Below are 24,034 nucleotides of genomic sequence, written 5' to 3'. Positions count from 1 at the left end.
GCCTTTCAGGTCCAGTATTTCTTCAAGATCTTGGATAATTAACAATACAAAGAGTAAAGACGGCACAGACGGAGACACTCAAGACAAGCGAGTCACACACGTGAGGAATGTGTTCATTCTTTTATTGTCCATTGTTTTAACCTGACTGACACAAGATCAACAAGAGCACTGTACTCCTGGCAATTATTACATATGTTAGAACATGGGTTTGCACTGTAGACAACATTTAACACCAGTCTATGGGGTACTGCATTGCTTTTTATAAAGTTCAAAATAAAGATTTTATTTTCAAACAAGTGACTTTGGTTTATTTCATACATTACACTTTTTCTTGAAGAAAAAATAAAATTGTACAACTGCATAAATATAAAATTCTTCCACCATGAAAATGGTTAAAACATTCATAAAGACACAGCACCAGCACATGATGCCTCCAGAGAAAGGAAAGAAGGAAAAGAAAACGTACAAAGCAAATGAATGAGCCCCATCACTAGCCAAAGTGATGGGCAGATCCAGATCTCAGACACAGCTTCAGAACACACTGGAGGACAAGGGAAAGATGGCGGACAGCATTCAGCACGGAGCACAACACAACCCATCACCTTTGTTTTTCTGTAGTGTCACTTAAAATTTAAAGGGCAGTTCCCCCATGACAGCCCACCCCGCCCCCCAGCCCCAGGAAATAAAGATAAAAATAAAGACCTGATACCACAGGGAAAAGACTAAGGAGTGTGTTAAAAACGCTCATTGATGGGCCATTATCTTTGAAATTTCAGAGCCAAAAAAATAAGAAAGAAAAGGAAAAAGTACCATGCCAGTTTTATTCCCGTTGAATATTTACACCTTGGACAGCAAACCTTGCTCACGTAAAGTAGAAAACATATGATAAAACATGGCTTGAAAAATGACCAGAGTGCGCACCTATAGTACTGTACACTAAATAAAATAGACAAGGCAGCGATACTTAGGGGCCAGAGCACTGCTCACTACAAGTCAGTTATGGAATCTAATTTACAGTAAAAATGGGCACGTCCCAAGGCTCAATTTTTATTTTTCTTTTGTCATTTACAGTAGAATAAATATTTTGTTGCTATTGCTACACTTTAAATTTACATTCTAACCTATTAAATGCGGAAGCTAGTGTAAAGCATAGAGATTAAGTGTAGGTCCCATACGTATGACAGTTTGTTCAAGACTAGTAGGTTTGTGTATCTTTTTTAACTTATTAAATGGCTAGTGGGAAAGATTTGTGCTCGTGATCAGCTCTTAATTAAAATTTTTACCTCAAAGCGTCCCTGAAAACGGTCTTTCTCACTGTACCCAATGTTCTCACCATATGCCTTACACTCAATGCGAATCTCAGTGTCCAAGGTGAGGTTGGTGAACTGTACAGCCAGCAGGGGCTGCAGGTACTTGGGCTGCAGGAGTTTGCCATAGTAGGGATAATACTGCAGAGGGAAGCCATAAAATCCGCCCATTCCGAAGTAATCTATGTTTCCGACTTTATCCTTGTCTTCATCTCTCTGGAAATCGAAAGGGAATGTAATTGAATTTTAATGGCACCCATCACAGGTCTCGTCTTGTTCTTGAGTGCAAGACTCTCAACCCCTACAGTCTGCAAAATGATTGCCAGAGGAAAAGAAAACAAGCCACCCTGTGGCATGCCTACCTCACGCCTCTCAGAAGTAGGGGCCACCAATCACTGGGTGGCCCCACAGGAAGGAAGTAATTTCACTGCCTAGAGCAGACAGGAAACACTCACGAGAGGGGGCTGCTTTCACTGCATAAATGGAGACACTGAGACCAAGGCCAAGCAAGTATTCCCCAAAGCTGGCAGGGCCTCCTAATAAGAAGGCCAATAGTGAGAGGAGCTCCCTGGACTGTCTGGTGGACACGGCTTCATTACGGACACTGTCTCCAGCAGTACTGGTTTGCATGTTTGCCCCTGTATCCTACATCTGACTCTTGGCTTGGTACCACCATAAAAGAAAGTTGGCCTGAATCTTTAGCACATGCTGTGGGCTAGGTCACCTCTCAGGTCCATAAACCCACATTCCATTAGATTAAATTCAGATATTTGGATTTCTTGTGCCAGTAAACAAACTTGTGTCTAGTTCCAATTCATCTTTTCAGAGTAACACCCAGAAGCAGTTTCTTGTATTCAGACTGTCCCTTTAGCTGTATGGAGTCTCATCCATTCCTCTCATCCTGCCCCTCTTCCCCTCCCACCCCCAGGAGCCCTGAGCGCATTCTTACCTTGCCAGTACACTGAACGGGTAGGACATTTGGATTATACTTCGCCGCTGGGTAAGTCTCCAAGGACTCATTCTTGGGAGGCTAAAAGTGAAAGAAACCCACATTGGTCAACAAAATATCTTTTTTTCCTGGAAAATAAAACTAATATGTAGGCCAAACCAACAGACACTGTGGACAAAAGCTGCTGAACTAATAAAACACATCAGGAAGGTGAGGAAGTGACTCCCCTCATCAGTTAGAGGATTCTGTTTAATTCGTTTGAAGAAGGTAGGTGTCCAAGTGTGGTGACGGCCACAGAGCGACGAAGCAGCCCAACACTGAGGGATGTGTGATGCTAGCCTACGTAAGCCTGCCTCAGAGGACAATGAGCAGTCAGAACTCAGTGACTGCTGAGGAGACGGTCATCACACTGACACCCAAGGACTCTTCCTTTCCAGTTCTATGAGGTATAGCGGTACCTAACGCAGGTGAAGGTGGTATTGCCTTCCGCGATGGAGTGCTGGGACTGGGTGAGTTCACGGGAAGACCCAGAGTACGGCCTGAAAACGACTGCTCCAGCAAATGCAGGGCCCTCCACCTACGTCCCTGGTTCTCATCTCCCTCCAAAGAAGAGTGATGACCATGTGTTTCTGGAAAGCAGTCATTTGCTCACTCACGTTAGCATTGCGCCTGAGCCTGGGCATGAGACATAGCACACACACAGTCTAAAGCACAGCTACACCGACAGATCTATACATCAGTAAGGGATTCATACTGACACAACTTCTTATAGAATATGAGAGAACGGGCATCTAGACTTGACTCTTTGGGGGCTTTCTGCTACCAATATTCCTGCCTTGAAAACTCAGAAAACACTGATTGACCGAAGATGTTGCCATGATGTACCCTCAGAAGATAAGGAACCAGGCACACTGACTGAAATGAGCTACTGCACTCTCTAACAAAAAATACACTGATAAACCGGCTGGCAATTTGGGTGGGAGAGACAAATGAGAAGAAGCAATGGATTAACTGGAGCCCAAATATAAAAGGAGAAGTCAGCATCTATCACAAAACAGGCCTTCCAGACGTGGGAAGAAAAATCACAACAGGCCAGCCTTTGCCTCTGTGCAACAGGAATCACTAAGAGTGTGTGCTGAGTGACATTAAAAACCAATGACCGGGAGAGCAGAACGGCTTCTTTCAGATACACCACACCCATTCCTAGACTACCCTGGCCACATGGTAAATGTCAAATACAAGCATGGAGTAGTAATGCTACCTATGGTACTATGGTTATAGGCTTGTCTATAGGAAGATTAAGAGTCTGTTGAAAGGTACACTAACATTCGCAAGAGACCCATCAAGACAACCAGCCAGCCACCCACTACTGGTTCTTGCCTCTGGTAAAGGAACTTTGATGCTTTCTTTAGAGTAACCTTTCCTGCTGGGCCTGGTAGCACACGCCTTTAATCCCAGCATTCAGGCACGTGGATGGATCTCCATGAGTCCACAGAATTCCGTGAGTCCACAGCCAGGGCTACATAGAGACATCCTATCTCAAAACAAGAAAACTTTTCCTCTCTACACTGACTTTCTTTTGGGCAACAAGTATTATAGAAATCAATTAACATGCAGAAGAAACTGAAAGAGAGAGGTTTCAGAAAGGAAGTGAGTTCGTCCAGGTAACTCAATGTCTTGCAGTCAATTCCCCTCGGAATTAAAATGTATACACTAATATTGGGCAGTGTTGATGGCATCTTTAGGAACCTTCAGGCAGAATCCATGCCTATGGAAGGACAGCAGAACGAAATAAGCATGTAGAAGAGCCGAGACCACACCAGTAATGCGCTTCCTCCTTCCAAAGACTTTCTCGCAAAGACAGTGGCAATTTAGTGATCAAGTAATGTTCGCTCGTTAGAAACTGAATGGTTAACCAAGTTCAGAGATGGTGTCATTTTCTGGGTTTTGTAATGAAATCATCATTCAGGAAAATTTTTTTTTTCAGATTAACAGACAGCAAGAGTATTTCTGAAATATTCTTGTTGCTCCTTCAAGTCCAAACCAAAAGCAGCTTCTCTGTCTGTATTCACACCTCCTAGCCAGGAAATGCTCGCGTGTGAAAATGACTTCTTTATCAACACTGAGCTGGGTATTAAGAACAGGACAGAGAGCTGTGGGTGAGACACCCACAGTCCCATCAGTGGAGAGATGGGACTAGGAGGGTAGCAACCAGAAGGGCAGCCTTGGCTACAGAGTGACTGGATAAGCTTGGGCTACATTGAGATTGTCTCAAAACAGGGCGACACTCTAAAATTTGGCTGTGGCACTCGGTCTGCAACTTTAGGGATGGAGATTGCTGCCTTTGATGCAGGAGAAAGGTTTTGGTCTCACACTACTGACACGGCACTTCAAAAATAGCAGCAAGATTGTCTTAAAACTTCCTGTCTCATCAGTTAAGCCACAAAGTGCGTCTGTACTGTAAAACCCCGCTTGCCTTAGGTTTGAAGCCCACAACTCGGTTGAGCTTGATGATGACACAGGGTTTCCCTTCTTTGTAGCCGAAAGATTCATCATCGAGTCCAGAGCAGTTCCCCAGCCAGTCGAGCTTGAACCTGCAGACCTTCCGTTCTCCCCGCTCGTGATTGAGTTCTCCCCGTTCCTTGGGTTCGCTGGGCATACCTAGAAGCACAAACACATTGACAGAGTGCGCCAGCCGTCTGCTCTGCACTGGTAAGAAGGTCAAGAACTTCTCGTTCCTGATATTTTCCCATTGAAGACAGAACTACACGTGGGATGTATTAGACAGGGACTTTCAATGCTAGCAAAGGCAACCTCTGGCTGGCACATGACCCCAAACTGAACTGCTCACCACCTGTGCTCTATGATTGGCATGCTCTTAGAGCTGTTAGTGTCTCTCTCTCTCAAAATAATTTTTGATTTATTATGCATACAATGTTCAAGAGGACACCAGATCTCATTACAAATGGTTGTGAGCTACCATGTGGTTGCTGGGAATTGAAGTCAGGACCTCTGCAAGAGCAGCCAGAGCAGCCAGTGTTCTTACCCCCGAGCCATTTCTCCGGCCCTTGATAATCTCTTCTAATGCAGTGGTCCTCAACCTTCCTAATGCTGTGACCCTTTCATACTGTCCTCATGTGGTGCCCCCAACCATTAAACTATTTTCACTGCTACTTTGTAATTTCGCTGTTATGAAGTGTAATGTAAATATCTGTATTTTTCTGATGGTCCTAGGACCCCTGTGAAGGGGTCTCAGCCCACGAGTTGAGAGCCACTGCTCTAAGGGCTTGCTTAGTTACTTAGGGCTAAAAGGACGCTAACCCACGTCTAAGCAGCAGCAGCAGCATTTTCACAGGTCCACATTACAATAAGAACATGATGAATTAAAGGGACTGTCAATCATTTTTGGAGCTCAAAGGGTTTGGGTCAGAATTTTCTGGAGCTGCAGGAAAACAATGTATTTTATTGTGACTTTTATGTATATTATTTCTCGCCATCCTTATCATAACATATTTTACTAAACTATTTCCCCTTCAAACACGATTTCACTTATCACTTGTGTCTTTTTAATTATTGTAAAGTAAGGTGAAAACTTCATGGAAATTCTAACAAAAATTCAGTAATATTACTTTTAAATTACTAAATTAAGCAAAGAATGACAACTTGGTCAATATTATGACCACATGAATCTACAGTGAGTCACTTACTGCCACAGTCCTCGAAAATCATGTCATCCTTCTGGGCCGAATCTTTGTACTTTTCCAGGAACCTGATGATGTTTAGCACATAGGCCTCGTAGCTCTTGGGATCATTAGGACGGAAGGAAATTTCAGTCTTTTGGATCTGAGGGATCTGTGTCAGTCCTACAGCAATGAAAGCCAGAAAGATGACGTCAGTGGGAAAGGCAATCAAGGGACTTCAAAAGCAGGAACCAATAGGCTTCCCTCACCCTCACCCCCACTCCCACTCCGCCCCGGCTCTTGTGGTGCAAGCGTTAAATCCCCACTTCCCTTTCAAATTCAATCTGATGGCATTTAGATTAGATTGCTAAATGTAATGTCGATGAAATAATATCAGATACCATCCAGGTTCCTTGTCAACACTTCAGAGTAGGCATTAACTTGTTTTGTGAATGAGAATACCACTTGCAATGAAAGGTTAAGAATCCTGGGCAAGGTTGCAGAGAAAGCAGGACCAGAATTCCAACCCAGGTGTGCAGTTCTCCAATGTCTGTAGTTTTTCTAGTGCCTTTATGTGTACACATTCTTAAAACTGCACTGCTAGCAGCCGGTGTACAGTGTCGCTCCCTTGATTCTCTACATCAGCGAATTATAAAAACTCAGTCTCTCTAACCTCAAGACTCCTCCCCAGAGATGACAGTCCTTTGGCTCTTAAAATCAAGATTTTTTTCAGCTTCAAATGGGAAATTTAAGATATATATGCAGTGGTCAATTCAAAGATCTACGCATGTCAGTACCTATCAAAGTGAAAGTCGAGATACATGAGACATGGGTTTGCATTCTCTGTTATAAGTCTCTCATGTCCAGAAGCCTAATGGGCACTTAGATAATACTACACAGCAGCACTATATCCAGGTCAGGGAGTCGGAGAAGCAACTACAATTACATTTCACCCCAGGACAACCAGATAAAAGATACCCAATTACATTCCACTTCCAAATAAACATGGGATGATTCTTTAGTAGGAATACACCACACACACACACACACACACACACACACACACACACGTGTGCTCGCTGTGTAATGAATTTCAATGTAACCGGGTATCTTGTGTTTTCTGTTATATCAGACAGCCTCGCTGCTCAGTCTCCATCTCCGGATTGGCCCTGTATCGGGGCCTGTCAATCAGGAGCTACACCTGACCTTCATCCCTCACCTGTGGCAGATGCGAGCACCCATCCCACCCTCCTCAAGCTGATTAAACAGGCAGCCCCATAGGATCCATCCCCATAGGATCCATCCCAGACCTACCTAGGCATAACCTCTAAGCCCAAAGCACCCTTGGTTTAGAATGACTGCTCTGGAGAATTAGAATTTAATAGTGGCGACATCGAGGCAGACAATAGCATAATTAAAGTGGAAACATAATTAGCGCAATTAATTATTTAGCAGCCCCTTTTGTGGTGCTTGAGAACAGGACTTCAACAGAAGCTGGAGTAGACAGCTGTTAGTTTTTCCAGTGAGTGAGGGCTGCTTTGAGCTTCAACAGGCTAAGTGGGACTGGCCCCGATTGCAGGGGAGGCGGCAGAAGGGATGGATGGAGTGAGATGTGGATACAGTGCTCGAAGGGAAACATCAAACCTTCCTGTGCAGCATGGTAGCTCGGGTCTTTAATCCCAGCACTCGGGAGGCAGAGGTAGGTGGATCTCTGTAAATTCTAGGCCAGCCTGGAATAGGCTCTAGGCCAGGCAGAGCTACGCACTGAGACTTTGTCTCCAACCAACAATGAAGGGCCAATGAGATTCTCAGTAGGGAAAGTGCTTGCTGAATGAGCAAGCCTACTGAGCTGAGTTGAAGCTTGGGAGCCACATAAAGGCAGAAGGATAAAACCAACTCCCTGAAGTTGTCCTCGGCCCTCCACATGTGAGCCACAGCACATGCACCCTACATCTTACATGACTGTAATAAATTCTTTTAAAAATGTAAAGAATTCTTGATAAGACTAATGCAAAACCTAAAGAACACAGGAAAAAAGGCCGTCCACAGGTAAAAAGGAATGCTGTTTCAGAATTAGCAAAGAGTCTTTAGCTTGAAATAAGCAAAGGTTACTATGATTAAACAGTCTTTAAAAGTTCATAAGCCAGGAAATACTGTTTTTGCATCTAAAATCATCTAAATATATTCTAGACAATCTTTTTACATTAGGCGGGAAGCTGGCATTGTGGTTCACCCATGGGCTTGGAAGCAGTGCAGCAAAAGCCACTGACTGCTGCAAAGGGAAAGCAAGTACAAAAGCTAGCCCAGGATAGCAAAGGGAGAATGGTACTGAGATAGACCGGGCAGCTGGAGACTGTTCCTAGTCTGAAGTTGTAACCAGCCATCTAAGTCAAAGTGATTTGCCTGGCCGTGGGGAAGTGAAGGACATACACCCAAATGCTGGAGAAGAAAAAGACAGGCAAATAGGGCGTTTCCCTAGCACGGCTCTGGGATCCAGAGAAAATGGAATCTTGAGGGGCAGTCATGCCTAAGAGACGAGAATGAATGCCTGTGAATCTGTCAGGCAGAATGGACTGTGTGCTCAGGGTTAGTCAGCTTCCCACGGCCAGGAAAGGCAGCCTGAAGGGTGAAGAAAGCAAAGGTATCAAGTGTCAGGAGGCTAGGAGCAGCCTGACACATCTTTCAGAAAGGAGGGAAGCTGGAAGGAACAGATCTTCAGGCGGCTGATGAAGGGCCACAGTGTGGTGACGGCAGTGCACTGTGGTACCCAGCAGAGCAGGTGATTCAGCAGAAACCAACCTGCTAACAAAGCTCCGGAGTCCAATACGAGAATCTGTCTCACCCCACGAGCTGCAATAACTAAAGTAACCCCAGGTCACACTGAAAATAAACAAGGTAGGACCCAGATTGCAAGACAAGTTCACCCGTGGCACTGTCCGTTCTGTCCTGGTCTTAGCTGGCAATCCCCGCTGCCTCTCATTTGCCAGCTGTCTGTATTCTCTAGTAGGGGCCGCTCAAGGGGCCAGTCCTTTGATGTCTGTATGATGTGCAGTGACGCCACTTCTCCGAAGAGAAAGGGAACATGAGGAGGTAGGACTACGGTGAGGGCTTTTCATTCTCTCACAAGAGACAGCACATGTGCCAGAGCCCCAAATATGAGTTCCTGTAACTCAGTTGTAAGCGTGTTTTTTAGGACCTCATGTTCACCTACATGTGTATGCCAGCCTTATCAGTAGCCAGCCCAGCTACCCACTGCTTACCAACAGACCTGTGAAACGGTGTGTACTGCTGTTACCTACAGCGCCACCACAGTGCCACCACTGACCCAGAAGTGTAACGTGCAGTCAGTACCATTCCTCTCTAGTCAAGGCAAACAGTGAAATCAAACACTGGAATCACACCAATATCTACCTCACAGCTCAACCCCACACCCCCATCCTGCTAACTGGTGCTTTTGCCAGCTTGTGTACCTAGGCAGGATCTTCTGGCTTCCCCTTGCTCATTCCTAAAGCTGTGAGTATAACTGACCAAGGGGAAGCTCTGTCTGCAATGCCAACCCCCAGAGGCCAAAGAGCAGACTGTCAGAGCGCTGGCCATGGTTTCAAACCTTAGGCCCTGAAGCAGACCTAGCCTTCTGCCTCTTGGCTGTCAGAGCTTAAATGCACATTAAGGAGGTGAAGCTCAGGACGTCTTTGCTCCGACGCCACCAGTGAATGGAGTCATGAACTAGTCAAGCCCTTACCCAAGGAAGTCACCTACGGAAGGACTGGGACGATCTGAGTCATGTTCATATCTGGGTTCTTACAAGTACTTCAATTTTACGTTAAGATCTGGAGTAAGAAAAGAAAACCTCTGACTTCACACTCGCCCCTTCCAGATGCACCTGCCTCTCGGGACTCCGTCTCCCGAGAAACAAGGGAGGCATACTGCTGACTTTAGTGGGTGTGAACAGTACAGGGGAGAAAAAGAAAGAGGCTTTTCACCAGCAAGCATTTTGTTTCCAATTAGGTTACAGTGTAGCAAGTTTGTGACTTCTCCGTCTGCTTGCAGCGCTGAAGTATTTAAAGGAGAATGGAGCCATTTTAACCTTGCAGCAGTTTCTCCAGTCAATCCCAAAGCACAGCTGCTTGGCCCGGTCATTTGATACAGCTGATGACTCACAGCCAAATACTCTCCAACAGGTATCATCTTCCACAGAATCCTCCAAGGGCACAGGAAGCTAAGAGAAGCGTTTACATGAAGCCATTCACATCTCCTACACACTGCAGGCTGAAAGTACTCTCCAATTAAAAAGAAAATGGAGGAGCGAGAATGGCTTACACATATACAAGTGTAACCTCTACAATTATACACTTGGATTACCCCCCTTGAAGTCTCAATCTGAACAACCTATTAATTATTTTGTCTGTGGGATTATTATCAACTTACCTAACAGAATTCTGGGAACCAGTTCCCTCCCACTTACCTTTTGCGTCAGGGTTAGCATGTGACTGGAGGCTGGATTAGCCAAGAGTAAATGGCCTGCCTCAAGGCAGCGGTCACATACAGTCTACCTACACCTGTACCTCAAACCTGCTCCCTCTGAAAAGTCGAAGGAGCCTCTCGCCTGTTTCTATAGTCTGCTTGGCAGTTTAACCACTGGTGGGGTACAGAAACCTGTGCCCCAGTTTAAACTAAATGCCACAAAGTCTGGTTGCAGGTCCTTCACCATTAAAGAATTACTCATCGGGGGACTTTTCTCAGAAGTTGCATATTCAACTTCAGATGCTGAGAAGGAATCACTTGGTGTGGATGCTTTAGCTTTCAAAGTGGTTTCATAGGGCACTGAGCTTGACATTTTGGAAAGTTCATAATTGTGTTCATTCCCCAAACAAGGAGGATAACACTTCTTTATAAAGGGGAACGACAGTAGATAGGCATTAGACGTTTTACACTATGCTTTTTTTTTTCGATCCAAGGTCAAACAAAGAACAAGTGTATACTTGACTTGTCTAATTCTAAAACATGACATTTGCTAATAGCCTGAAATGTGATACCTTAGTATCATACTATAGGGGCCTGAAATGTGATACCTAAGTATCATACTATAGGGGCCTGTCTATCCTTGCATGACGTGGGAAGAGGTATTTTCCTGGTCAAAAGTTATGGGTAACACACCATGGGATCTCCTTCATTGCCCTAGCCTCTGGAATCTGGTCAGCATCAGATGGTGAGTTTCAGCATGAGAGCACTAACTGGTCACTGATCAGTCCCACCCTGTCTGATTCTCCATCAGCAGAAATGAAGGTGTCTTTCCACTCCCGTCTCCCAGGGTGGAGCTCTCTTCTTATGAATGCCACAAGCCCGAGATGACACTGACTTATCTGCCTTTCTTCCCCCGGGATCATTTCCTTTACTTTGTTTGTTCATCTTACTTAACAGAGGTCCTGGCGCGCTCACTCATCTTCAGGTGAGTAAGATCCACTTTTCTGGAGTTCTAGGCCGACCTGAAACTTGCAGCCTCACAAATACTGGGATTAAAGGCACAAGGCATTACACCTGGCTCTCCAAAAATACTGTATGTCAATCACTGGGCTTTCTGCATGCCTAGGAAACTCAGAAATAAGCTACGTGGAAGAAAATTCTGGAAGCTTGAGATCTTCCTCTTTAAGCCCTTTTTTGAACCACAGGTGAGGAAAGCTTGTACTACCAATGGCATTTCCTTTGGGAAGAGGTTGGCAGGGTCGGTCAGAGGGTGGAAAGAGAGGGAGGGAAGAGACCCAAATGTGTCAGCTAGGCAGTCACAAATTAACTGACTGGCTAGAGATGGCATCAAAGTCCCCTAACACTCTGAAGTTACAGCTCCTCCAAGCACAGGGAGAAAGTGTTTCTATCCCTACACCTCTGAAGTTGGAGAGGATCGATCATTTCGTGACTTGCAGTTTTTCTGAGCCTGCCATAAAGACTTCTCAGGAGCCTGAAGCATGTGGAGGGGTGGGCTACAATGGCTATACCCTCGTGAACTAGATTAACTTGTCACTCACAAGATGAAAAGCAAACGGCTAATCATGATCTGCTAATGTTCATCCACCCCACCTTCCTGCCCTAACTCTGGTTACCCACATGCCAAGAATTTGACCCTCTTAAAATGTGTCCTGTTCTCACTGAGACATCTTTAAGAGCAAAACAAAGAACCTCCCACAACTTTACGAGGAGGAAGAAGAGAGAATACATTCCTACCTTTGCACCAGGAAGCATGCCAGGTGGGAACTCTGTGGACTCAGGGAATGACACATAGTGACCTTCAGTTCACTGCACAGTTGCTAAGATAACCTGGGGGTGGGGGATGGGTGACAGCCCATGGAAGGCACTTTTCCATTACACCACAGGGAGGCAACGAGGTGAGCAACTACCACCTTGTTTGTGTGCACACATGGGAGCATGTGTGTGTGTTCGCGTGCACTGTGCTTGGCTCTCCACAGCACATGGGGGCACGTGGTGCGTGTATGCGTGTACTGTGCTTGGCTCGCCCAGATCCAACTGGAAGGACATGCTACTCTACACACTGCAAGAGATTCTCCTCTGGACAAAAGCCTGGATACAGCAGGGCAGGGATGGGTATGCTAAGAGGAGTGTTGGTTACTATGTCATTTAGGTTCACAGAAACTCTGAGTATGTTTTCTAATTCACTACTGTGTAAATACTTCTCAGGGAAAGCTGCAGTAAGACTGACTCCAGGAAACTTAAGTATGCAGCCTCCCCCTGTGCTCTCACCCAGCAGGAAATTCAGAGTCTCCTACTGCTAGTGGAAGGTGGGACATAAATATCCGAGGCTGCTCTCAGTATGTTTTCCATTTATTTCCTGTCTAATCATCAGGATATTCCTCCTATTGGATAGGTAAGAAACTGTGGCTTGGTGTGTTCAATGGTACTGGCGTGGTGGGGGCTGGCTTCAACTCCAAGTCCCTGCTCTTCCTTCTTAGGCTGATAAAATCTCAAGAACCTATGTGTAATAGCTCTGGGCTTTAGAGACTGCTTTAACAGGAAGTTGGAAACTGATTTTTGAGCTATGAAAATAGTTATCTAATACTGTGCGCCAACATCTCGTCCAAGACACTGCTGTCTCACTAGGGTAAGCAGGTTAGTTCCAACTGAGGAGTAAGACCTGGCAAGAAATAGCATCCACTGCTCAGAGTCCAGAAACCATGTGACCCATTTGTCCTTAAATTTCCCTTCCATTTTGTACTTTTTTCCTGTCTGTCTGTGACGTTCCCATTTGGCCTATCAGTTTCTCCATTATACAACCTACATGATTATAGCAAGGCATGACTGCCACTGCTGGATCTGGCCAGACTCACACATGCCACTTGGAAGAGCTCTAGTTACAAGGCATTTCAAAGTGTAAAGGACACTACAAACCCAATTGGTCACGTTTGTATTCATGCCCCAAGGTCAGATGACAACATGCCCTAAGTAAGTCCTTGTATCTTTAAATATTAAATTTTGCACAGTTACCATGTACTTCTGACTCAGAACTTTCCCTCTTTGACCAAGACAAAGGAGGCTTGGAGACATTAAGTTGAAGCCAAAAGTTGATCAGGACATATACTTCCACACATTTATTACGTCTGCAGAGTTAGTGAATCATTAATACCTCTCCAAATATGAATTCTCAACATCTGTTCTGAATGATGCCAAGGAGGGTCTAGTCAGGGTCCCTCAGGGATTCAGAGTACTCACGAATGGCCGGGAGCACGATATGTCTTGTCAGCCAGTGCTCTACTGACCTGACTAAAACTGACTATGATTTTCTAAAGTGTTAGGAGGGGTAGGGGGAAAAAACCCACCGGACAGGGAGGCGTGTAGACTAAAACAGCAGCTAAGCACACAGAGACAGAAATGACCAAGATAAGATAAGGGACAGAGGAGACAACGGGGAAGGTTAAGGACTGAAACCTTCGCCCGTGACTCAGACCAAAGGACAGGAATGCATATTTCCGAGATGAGCCACCCACGTTCCTTCGGAGAAGTGAAGGTCTGTCAGGTCAATCCAGCTGCTGAGCACACTAAATATAGGTGCTAATAGAAAGTGCTGGGAAAAGAGGGAAGATGGGGGCAGGGGTGGGGATGGGGCACCTCAGTCAGGGCAAGTTCAATTGCAAACCCTGACTTAAAGCATCAGACACTTTGGCTATTTATTTTGGAAGGTGAGATTTCTTTCCAGAAAAGGACTAGAATTTTTTTTTAACTTTATCTTATTGAATTATTTATTTCTGCCAGGCATGGTAGCACACACCTTTAATCCCAGCACTCGGAAGGCTGAGGCAGGCAGATCTAAGTTCAAGGCTAGTCTGGTCTACAGAGCTAGTCCAAAGATGGCGAGAGCTACACAGAGAAACCCTGTCTCTAAAAGCAAAAACCTAAATAAATAAGTTACTTATTTCTCCAAGGTTTATATAGTCTTCTTTTTTTTAAGTAAAGGATGACTGTGTGGTCATGTACAGAGTCTGCACATCATGAAATAGGTTTAAGCTGTTCTATTTACTTACATATTATATATATATATATATATATATATGTGTGTGTGTGTGTGTGTGTGTGTGTGTGTGAAAATATTCTGGATTTTTTTTCCTTGCACTGGAAGATTTTTTGACTTAGCATAAGACAATGCTTACCACCTTCACCTTCTGCAGCTTCTTCCTCCTCACAGCCAAGGAAAGCAAGATATGTTGGCCATAGGCAATGCTCAGTGACCCACTGTCACCTACAGAAGGCTACTTCTGAGCCATCAAACCCTTGCCCACACAGGACAATCTTTGTCACCTCCCCACCCCACCCCACCCCACCCCACCCCACTGCTCAAGGTCATTTATGCAGTGAGTACAGTTCCCAGCTCTGCCCTCCAGGCAGGAGAACCACAGTAAAAGTGTTTACTGCTGCAGTTTAGCCCCAGGCAGGTGGGCAGTGACCTTCCATAGGTGTGACAGACTGGTGTGTCCTCAACACCAACAGCTTAACTGAAGGGGACACTTGTGGAGGGTCCCCTCTTCGGTGATAATCTTTTTGCTCACTGAAGTTTTTAGAGAGAACAGAGACAGTAACTGGAAAGGGGTTCACCAAACCACAAACAGGTTTGAGAGGTTGAGATAGCCAAGAGGGTGTCTGTATTCAAGGTCAAACTGCAAATCAGTAACAGGTGAGTCTCGGCTCCTCTCTGGGGGAATGATTTTTTTTTTTTTTTTTTTTTTTTTTTTTTTACGAATTTATCTGAGTTATGGTCACCACACTAGTGAAAAAAAAAAAAACGCATTAGAGCTGAAAAGGCCCTAGAATGACCCCACTGACCAAGCCCTTGAGTGTTAAGGCCAAGCAGAATGAAGCCCCAACAGGACCTGATGTGCTCGGTCCCACAGTGAGGCTGTGTGCTCCACCGTCACCCCGAGCTGTGCAGACAGACATCTGCAGCCATCTGGAGCTGAGCCGCAATGCGGCCAGGAGTCGCAGCTGAGTCGCAGCTGCAACACTCCTCCCGCTTCCTCCCCATGCTTAGCTCAAAGCTCTACTATGGAACAATTTCCTGAAGGTGTCTTCTCGGTTGGAAGTGGCACCCCTTCAGTCCCTGGGTTTTACCTGGCGGGGCCACACGGTCCTGGTATGTGGGCTTCAGTTCATTGATGGTGAGCAGCATCACCTGGATGGTTCCGATGAAGATGCCAGCCAGGCAACCGTAAAATATCACGTAGAACAGAAGGATCTTAACTGTGGGGAGAACAGACAGACATGGGGGTGATGTCGTCACACACAGGAGAATCAAAGACTGCCCTTCCCAAAGATGGCCAGAACTCTTTCCCAGTTCCTCTTCCACCTGCTTCTCTAGGGCTTCCTTTGCCAGCACAAATCTAAAGAGGGAACCGCGCTCTTTCTTGGAAGGTACAGATAGAGGAATGCTCAAAGGTAGCTAAAACTGTAACAGGGAGTCATTCCTCCTCTGAAAAGAGACCCAATCACCAGTGCAAACCTGCAGCCACATTCACACACTTATGCAATCCATCCAACCCACGACAGCATGCTCCCTAATGGGCATTCATTGCTCTGCTGCTCCCCCAAACACTGAGAAGCCTAAGAACAACCAACTCAGAAATACACACTGAAACTCTCCTTGGCAAGTGTATATACAGAGTGCTGTCATTTTCTTCAGGGTCACGGGGCAATTGGGAACCAATCAAACATACCAAGGAAATCCTATGTTACAAATAGCCACCATTTTTACCTTCTCCCCGGTCCAGCAGAGTAAGAACAGGCTATGTAAACTTGATTTTCTTTTTCTCACAGTTAACAGAATGCAGGCTGAGTAAGAGCAAATTTTAAAAACGAAAAGCACGCAAGCAAACAGACAAAAAACCATCTTAAACCAACACAAAGTCGGTGGAATGGAATAAGGCTATCAGTTACTGGTTTACAAGGATTAGCTGCCCGATTAGCAGCATAGTAACAGGCTGTACTAGGCATCGCCTGGCTGTCTAGTGCCAGCCAAACAACCCGAAGGGAAAAGTGGGGCCGAGAGAACTGTGAGGTTATCAAAACCATGACTACGCAAAGGAGGCGGGGGTTACTTCTAAAGGGTTCTAGGCAAATGCCCTGGAATACAAGGATTATTGAGGAGTGTGTGTGATGATGGGAGGGGGCCAGGAATAAAGTGGGCACACAGATGTGGAAATGAGCCATGCAGTCCTCTCGAAACATCGAAAAACACCCAAGGTTCCCATCAAGATACAAGTAAGGAGAAGGAGAGACGGCTGCATCATTTAGAACCACGGCCCTCAAGCTCTGTCCCTTCCTCCCAGCAGGACAAGGGTTAAGTGCTGCATTTGGTATCCAGGCAGCAGTAGGCAAATGGCAAGGTTGTGACGTCAAGGGATCTGGAAAATTTTTCCAGCGAATGTTCTGCAGAGGTACAGAGTTGGTATAACCCAGTCAGCAAGACAGCTCCTGAGAGCCTGGCTTCTCAGCTGCTTTCTGGAGCTGTGGCCCTCCCGATGTCATCCTTGGTGCTCTAAGCTTAACCACATTTGCCTCTTCTAACAGCCACAATCTGTGTACTGGTTCCCCTGGACTTCAGGTAGCTAATCCTAAACTAAGAAGGTGCAGAACTGACGCTATTTCAAAAACGAATAGATGGGGAAATTAAGTCATTTTAGAACTGACGCTATTTAAAAGACAAATAGATGGGAAAATTAAGTCATTTTAAGCACAATGATTAAGCTAAAGAACATATGCACCCTTTCCACTCTACCTACAGGACAGCAAAGACAAGTGAGGAATTCTGCTGTTCTTGGAGATTTACTTAATAAATCTGTCACTGCAGTGAAGTCATTTGGTTAGAGTATAGCCTGCAGGTCTGGAGAGCTCAGGCAATGAACTCCAAGACCAAGCCTACCAGTGGCACAGAGAAACAGAGACAAAGGCTAAATTAGTTCCACTAACCAGCTGGGAAGCATGATGTGAGGAGTTGGGCTGTAAGCTTTAGAAACATTTTTTTTCCCTTTAAAGCAATTTTTCTTTTCTTTCTGTATTTAAAGAACAAGGGACGCTGGAAGTTTTGCTATATATATAGCTAGATAGATATAGATATTAATATATATCCACATATATCCACATATATCCTTTAAAATGTCAAAAGGTTTTAAAAGTTGCATGTGAGACTGATAGCAATATAAATATAATATATAAATATAACATAAAAACCTGCCAACACCTGTATTAACATAATTAAAAGGTAGAAGGCATAAAGTGATTTGTAAATTGTGACTTCTCCAGCAGGTGACAGACTCGAGCCTCCTGCCATCCATCTTGGTAAAAAATCTACCTATAAGCAAAACGGAGCCAAGGGCATCCTGCCCTGGTCCCAAGGGCATCCATGTTGGGCCCAGAGCTGGAAAGAGGGCCTCTCTCTCTCTCTCTCTCTCTTTCTCTCTCTCTCTCTCTGAGACAGCTATTGCTGCCACATCATCTGCGATTTCTTACATGTCAGAAGGGAATAGACATATTAGCACAAAACAAACTGGGTTTCGAGCTCAGCACCCACAAAATGGAAGGTTAGTTCAGATGGCTGCTTCACAGAAGCCAGTGTGTATCACTACCTTACTGGATAAAACTATCAAGACCACACATTCCCATTCTGTCATGGAAGGGCTGCCCCATTAAATGTCAGCTTACAGAACAAATTGTTCCATACTGCCTTTCTAACCCTCTAAAGCAAATATTATTCAAAGAAGGAGTGTGAGATTGGAATGAGGAAAGAAATATATTTAAGAAGTGGAAAAACACTAGAGGGCAAATTTCACAAGGTACCTGGAGTCAGTGAGATGCTGCAGGGGCCAGACCACCAGGAAAAGGAATCCCAGCTAACCTGGGAGGAGGGGCTAGTTCTGCAGTGCGCCTCCTAGGCCTAGCTGAGTTACAACGGGTTGCTAGGAAATGACCCTGGCTGTTCATCCTATACATCCCTCACATTTCTCTTCAGGCTTCCCCTTCCACATGACAGAAACACGGGAAGACTATGGCCATACCCCCACTGAAGAACCATCTCCCCAAATAAAATGAAATATAAAGTGAAATAAGAAGCCATTAATTTAAGAACAACCTCTCCCCATGGCTCGGGGATACCTAGGCTTTGCAGTAAGGCCGTGCAATGAGACTTCACCTTGACTAACCTTGAAGTATGATGCATTATTAACCTTCATTTCTTTCAGTTGAAAGGTTCCCTGACTTCATTCTTTACTTGGTGGGGGAGGTAAGAATCATATATCCCAGCTTCTTCCTTTTCAAAATGTCAGCCAAGCGCCGTTTCCCTGACTCATTCTCCAGTCTATCTCCATAGACCCTCCCCAAACAGAAACACTGCATCCATCGCTAGTTTTCAGGGTTCCCTTGGTGACTGCAATGCTGGCGCTATAGGGGAGGGAGGAGGAGGAGGGGAAAGGGGGGAGAAGTGGTGGTGGTGGTTGGTGGTGGTGGTGGTGGTGGTGGTGGTAATACTGGAGAAGGAGGGGGCAATGATGCTGCATAGGGGAGTTCCCTCCCTCCCTCCCTTCCGCAGTCACGATTCACGGATTTGTCTACAACTATGCCCTTCAAAATGACCTTTTAAAAAACCTACCACCTTAACGTAAAGAGGCTAATATATATCCAATTTTCAATGGGCTATAAGGGGATTCCAGCCAAGGAAGCAACAGGCTGCATGAAATCTTCTAAGATGACCTGTTTCTTCATGTGGTACCATGCATATCTTAAAACCATCAGACGGCCATGTGTCTCGCCAAGGCTTAAAAACGGCCCTGACATGGAGCTCACAGGGCCATTTCTGGGCTGTGATGACTCCATGGACCGTCCCTAGGGTAAACCCTAGACGTGGCCATGAAATACTGCAGTGTGGACGCACTTCTCCTCCCCATTCCTCTCCATTCTAGGTACATTTTTAGGCTGGAAGAATGATGCTATCACAGCATCGCCTGCATAGAACAGGTTAGCTCACGAGTTTCTCTCACAGCCTCCAAATCTCTTTTATCAAAGGTGCTGGGAGATGGGGAGGGAAGGCACATACATAGTTCTTCTGGAACCTGACGGAGTTTCCCAGGAGGGAAGACTCAGGAGATGAAGATCCCTACCGTGCCCAGAACCCTCAGTCTAACCAGCTCCAGCCCCCACCCGCGCCTCATCCTGGGGTCCCCTCATTTGTCACTGGATGCCAAGTCCAGGCCCGGGCACTCCTAGCATCGCCTACCACCCAATCCCTGATACTCGGGACAGCCCCTTGGGCGCCGAACAGTCCGCAATGCCCGCGCACAGGGATGCGCCTCCTAGGAAAAAGCAAGGCGCGGGCGGCGAGCGTCGCGGAGCCCCGTACTTACACCAACTGCCACCGGTCCTGCCCAAAAACTCCTTCTTCTCCGAGTTCCATATGAATTTCTTCCAGCTGCCTTCCTCCTTGGCTTTTCCGCGGGCCATGGTGGCGGCTCAGCAGTGGTGGCCGAGGCCAAGGGAGGGCGAGTGCTGCGTGCACCCTGGCGTCCTCGCGGCGGCTGCTCGGTGTCCCCGGCGGCCCGGCTCTGTCTCCAAAGGCGAGACGCGCCGCTGCCGCTGCGGCTCTGCGAGTGCGAGGCGCGCGGCGGAGCAGCCGAGGCAGAGCGGGAGGAGGGGGAGGTGCGGCGGGGGCGGAGGGAGGAGGGACGAAGGAGGAGGGCGCGCGCGGGCTGGGCGGCTCCGAGCCCCGCACCTAGCGGTGGGCGCGCGACCGCGCTCCGAACGCTTTTCGGGGGGTCTCGGCGAACCCCGCAGCTGCCTGCCGCTCCAAGCTGTAGCTGCACCACTCTGCCTGCTGTGACCTCTGCCAAGATTGGTCAGGGACAAGGAGGGAAAGTCACCGGGAAGGACGAGAGGAACGGAGCGCGGGCTCGACACACGCGCGCGCAGGCCACGAGCCGAGAAATTGGCTGAGAGCGCACGCCCTACCTTTACTATATACCGCGCCTCCGCCACCCGTAACCACACCCACCGGCGACACGGCGGACCAATCGCCAGCTCCGAGAAGGCGGAGCCTGAGACCCGAAGGGGCGGGCGCGGGGCTGCCACAAAGGAGCCGGCTGGGCTAGAGGGGCTGGCGCGGCGGCGGGGGCGCGAAGAGGGACTGGGGGTTGGTGAGTTGTACCCCGGGTGCTCTGCGCGTCCTCTCTCCGTCCCGAGCTGTTCCCGGACACTCCCTACTCTGGTGCGGTGACTTGCACCTGCATCGATCTCTGGGAGCCCCGGAGACCTCGGTCTTTTGGTATCTTCCTCGTGTCTGGTACCCCCACACATACCTCCTGGTCTGGCTTTGCTGCAGGTCCACTTCTCCTAGGCCCTAGCTGGGTGGGGTAAGGTCACTCCGGGACGCTAGTGACTCTGCCCAGCTCTGCTCCGCCTCTTCGCTCCTGCACCTGCCGCCCCCTCGCGATCTCGGCCACTGCGGTTGCAGTTCCGGCCCTTCCCTCACCCAGCAGGCCAGCCCAGCGGGCAGCCTGGGTTCCTGACTTCTGGGCTGTGCTCCTTGTGGGCGGCCTGAACCACCTCAAGCCGGACAATTGCCAAACCCACCCTGGTCTATAGCTGGGAACTGGTTGTGGCTCCTGCAAGTCTAGACCCCCGGGGAACAATCACTGCACATGACCCAGCCACCTAAGACTCTCCTGGCCCAGGTCCGTAGCTGGTATTCTCCTTGGCTTACTGTTGTATCTCACTAGGGGCACCCCTACCCTCTACTGTAGAATTCTTGGAATGACAGAACACTGGAAGGCCCAGCTCAAGTGTCAGGGCGTCGCCGAGCTCAAGGTTGGACCTGACCTGCTTCCCACCCTTTCCAGCCTTGGTGGCTGAAAAATCACTCTTATTTTCATCCACTGAGCCCCTGAGCAGCTTCCCACACAGCTCTTGGGGTGATGACACAGCAGAAAACATGGCGATGCTTCTGCAGTGGCTGCAGAAAAGCCTATCCCCAGAGCGGCCTGGCTGGTTGTGGAAAGAGCTAGCTGCTTATCAAGGACCTTCCCAAAACAGACGTGATTTCCCAAGGCACCCTGCCATTTTTCAGGTCAACCTCGGAGGCCCAAGGACAAGATCGAAGGGCTGCGAAATGAGCTTGTTCTCACTAATCTCACTTGCAAGACTGAAGAAAACCTGGAATTTCCCAAAATTTAGGGACAAAGCAGCAACCTAGTCACACCCAGCCCGTGAGGCTACAGCCAGGGGCCAGGCTACATCAAGGGCGATGGTGAGAGAGGCTTGTTAAGAAAGGAAGTCACCCCCTGCTTTGCCCTTGCAGTGTTTATTTTGGAAAAGCCCCAAGTTGGTGGTTGGTGAGCTATTGGAAGAGGCTGCACCTGTAGATTCGATTTCCCTGATCAGTCTCTAGGAAGAATTTACATTGTGGAGGGGGTACCAGAAGACCAGAACACTGGGAAGGCTCTATATATTTTAAGTGCTCACTACTGTAAGATGGAGGGAGCCCTGTGGACGAAATCACCAAAAGAACCATCAGGGATGAGGATGAGGATAGAGGTAGCTTCAAGAAGGATGAGGCTTGGCAGAAATTCAGTGGTTTAAACCCATAATCCCACAGTCTGGAGGAGAGGCAGGAGGATTGTAAGTATGGGGTTAGCATAAACTGTGTACTGAGTGCTGGACCAGCCTGAGCTACAAAGAGTGGGGAGGAGGGTGGAAGAAAGAAAAGGGAAAAAAAAGTAATGGTTGTTGTGGTACCCATCCCTCACCACCCTTGTGCCTCAACATTCCCACAAGCATGCATTAACACAAGCACGTGTTAACACAAGCACATACAAACTGGTTCACAGAGACAGGTCTTACTCTTTTTTTTAAAAAATCAAAACTTCCTTTATTCTTTAAAAAAAAAAGTGCTCGCCCTCACTTAGCTGCCAATTTGTGTGACAAATGTCAGTTACACTGATGTCGTGTGAGATAAACCAGCTTCCTTTCTCACCTGTCCTGTCTCCCTCTAGTAGACGTCTCCCCTTCTCAAGTGGCCTGCTGACCCACAGTGGCATCTCGCCTAGGCTCAGCAGAAGCACTCCTGTTCCCACTCAGAGCTAGCATTGCTGCAGTACACAGATCTCGGCCCACTTATGTGGGAACCGTTTCTTTCAATGGCTCACCTCAAGCCCCACCTGCCCAGCCAGTCTCCACCATCTGGAGCTGCCTTATGCGCTTCTCCTTCTTGCTGCAGAGCGCAGCCCTAGGAAGGCTAAGATAGAGACGTAGCCGCAGTCCTCACTACCAGGCCAGGCAGCTTTCCACCTTGGTTGGCCAAGGCGCTTGTTCTCTCCAGGGCTATTCCCTCCGCTGTAAAATTAGAGTGTTACATTGTAGCCAGGATTAAAGGAAGGATATGGGAAAGTGTTAAGCACACTGCCTAGCGCATAGCAAGGGCTATTAAGTAGCTAGCTTAACCATAATTCCTTCCATGTGACCTTGGGTAACCTTGAAGCTACTGCTATGACTTTATGACTGACCATCTTACTCTGATACTTAACCAGGACCAGGACTCTGAGTTCCCTTTGAGCCCTGGAAGGTCACCCTGACGAAGTCCCCACCCTCAATGCCACCTTTTCCCTTGCTTCCCAGGGTGCTTCCTGCTCTGTGACCTCAGCTAACTCAAGTAATGAATAACTCAGGCACATAATGTCCCTTTGGATTGTACTGGGCTGGGCTTTTGTTCCAAGGCCCCTTAGGTGCAGGGTGCTGTAGCAGCAGGTGGAGATCAAAATGTGTGTGGTTCTCAGAGGGTGGGGTGCCTCCAGCAGGTGCAGTGTGCAGCTGGGTGTGGACCATTGGGACCTAAGAACCCTGTTCCCTAGTTACCTGTAGATGGTCACTGGAGGAAGAGTACTCGGTTCGGTAGAAAGGCTCAGTCCCCTTTCTGTGCTGAGTAGGGAAGAGAGATGGTTCTGGCATCCTAGGATTGGCTCTGCCCAAGGTTAACAGTCTGTGTGGGTGGATAGAGGAGGAGCACTAAACAGAATTGACAGCAGAGAACTGAGGGAGGGCTATCCGAGTGAGGATGACAGATTCCAACTCAGAAAACAGCCAGATGCGGTTATAATTGATGCAGAATGTCCCCGGAGGCAGACACGGAGTCCAGTAGGTAGAAGCAGACAAGCTATCCCTGCCTGTAGCAAGATGGCCATCCAGAGACTGGCCTGAGAGGAGAGACAGTGCCTGTCAAGGCTAAGATTCTTCTGCTCCGAACTGGGGAGACTAAAATGGACGCTCCTGCAAAGGAAAGAGGGTGACTTTGGCAGACTGCTGGGGAGAACCAGAGCTGAAAAGAGAACTCCCTGGAGTGATCCACTCTCTTAACCCCTCTGCCAAACAGAATGCAGCCGGGCTCTGCAGAGGCTGTGGAAGACTGAGCTGCCAAGCCCACGTTCACACACACACACACACACACACACACACACACACGTGCTCACGCACAGCGGGGCTCTTTTCGGCCAGCACCAGGGTATTTTTAAGTCCCGAGTGAAGGGGCAGAAGGGAGGAGTTAGAAGGTGACTCATTCTGGCAGCAGG

At 47.4% G+C, this 24,034-nt stretch overlaps 2 protein-coding genes across 4 annotated transcripts in view; one reads left to right on the top strand and one right to left on the bottom strand.

Annotated features, from left to right (window-relative positions):
• The window catches only part of Nme7 (NME/NM23 family member 7), a 138,476-nt gene extending 138,330 nt beyond the window's left edge, over positions 1–146 (top strand). For all 3 annotated transcript variants that reach the window (XM_057769355.1, XM_057769354.1, XM_057769356.1), the window contains one exon: positions 10–146. In XM_057769355.1, the coding sequence (XP_057625338.1) occupies positions 10–42 (33 nt within the window). In that variant the 3' untranslated portion in view covers positions 43–146. The remainder of the gene's footprint in view (positions 1–9) is intronic.
• On the bottom strand, positions 106–20,097 carry Atp1b1 (ATPase Na+/K+ transporting subunit beta 1). Its single transcript, XM_057769357.1, has 6 exons — positions 19,826–20,097; positions 15,546–15,674; positions 5,964–6,119; positions 4,733–4,917; positions 2,257–2,337; positions 106–1,523 (listed from the first exon to the last, which is right to left on the bottom strand). Exons 1-6 carry the CDS (start codon positions 19,920–19,922, stop codon positions 1,260–1,262), a joined length of 912 nt encoding a protein of 303 aa, XP_057625340.1. The 5' UTR covers positions 19,923–20,097; the 3' UTR covers positions 106–1,259.
• Between the last annotated feature and the right edge of the window lie 3,937 nt (positions 20,098–24,034).

Source organism: Chionomys nivalis, chromosome 5, assembly GCF_950005125.1.
Source record: "Chionomys nivalis chromosome 5, mChiNiv1.1, whole genome shotgun sequence".
In the NCBI taxonomy this organism is placed as follows: Eukaryota; Metazoa; Chordata; class Mammalia; order Rodentia; family Cricetidae; genus Chionomys; species Chionomys nivalis.
Note: the sequence above shows the minus strand (reverse complement) of the source record. Positions and strands in the feature narration are given on the sequence as shown.

Bases quoted from the DNA above. Each gene is read 5' to 3' on its own strand.
- Atp1b1 (XM_057769357.1), bottom strand. From the start codon at position 19,922: ATGGCCCGCGGAAAAGCCAAGGAGGAAGGCAGCTGGAAGAAATTCATA. The intron at 4,918-5,963 runs GTAAGTGACTCA...TTGTGCTTCTAG, and splicing joins GATTTTCGAGGACTGTGGCA to GTATGCCCAGCGAACCCAAG. The intron at 2,338-4,732 runs GCAAGCGGGGTT...TTTCACTTTTAG, and splicing joins TTGTGGGCTTCAAACCTAAG to CCTCCCAAGAATGAGTCCTT.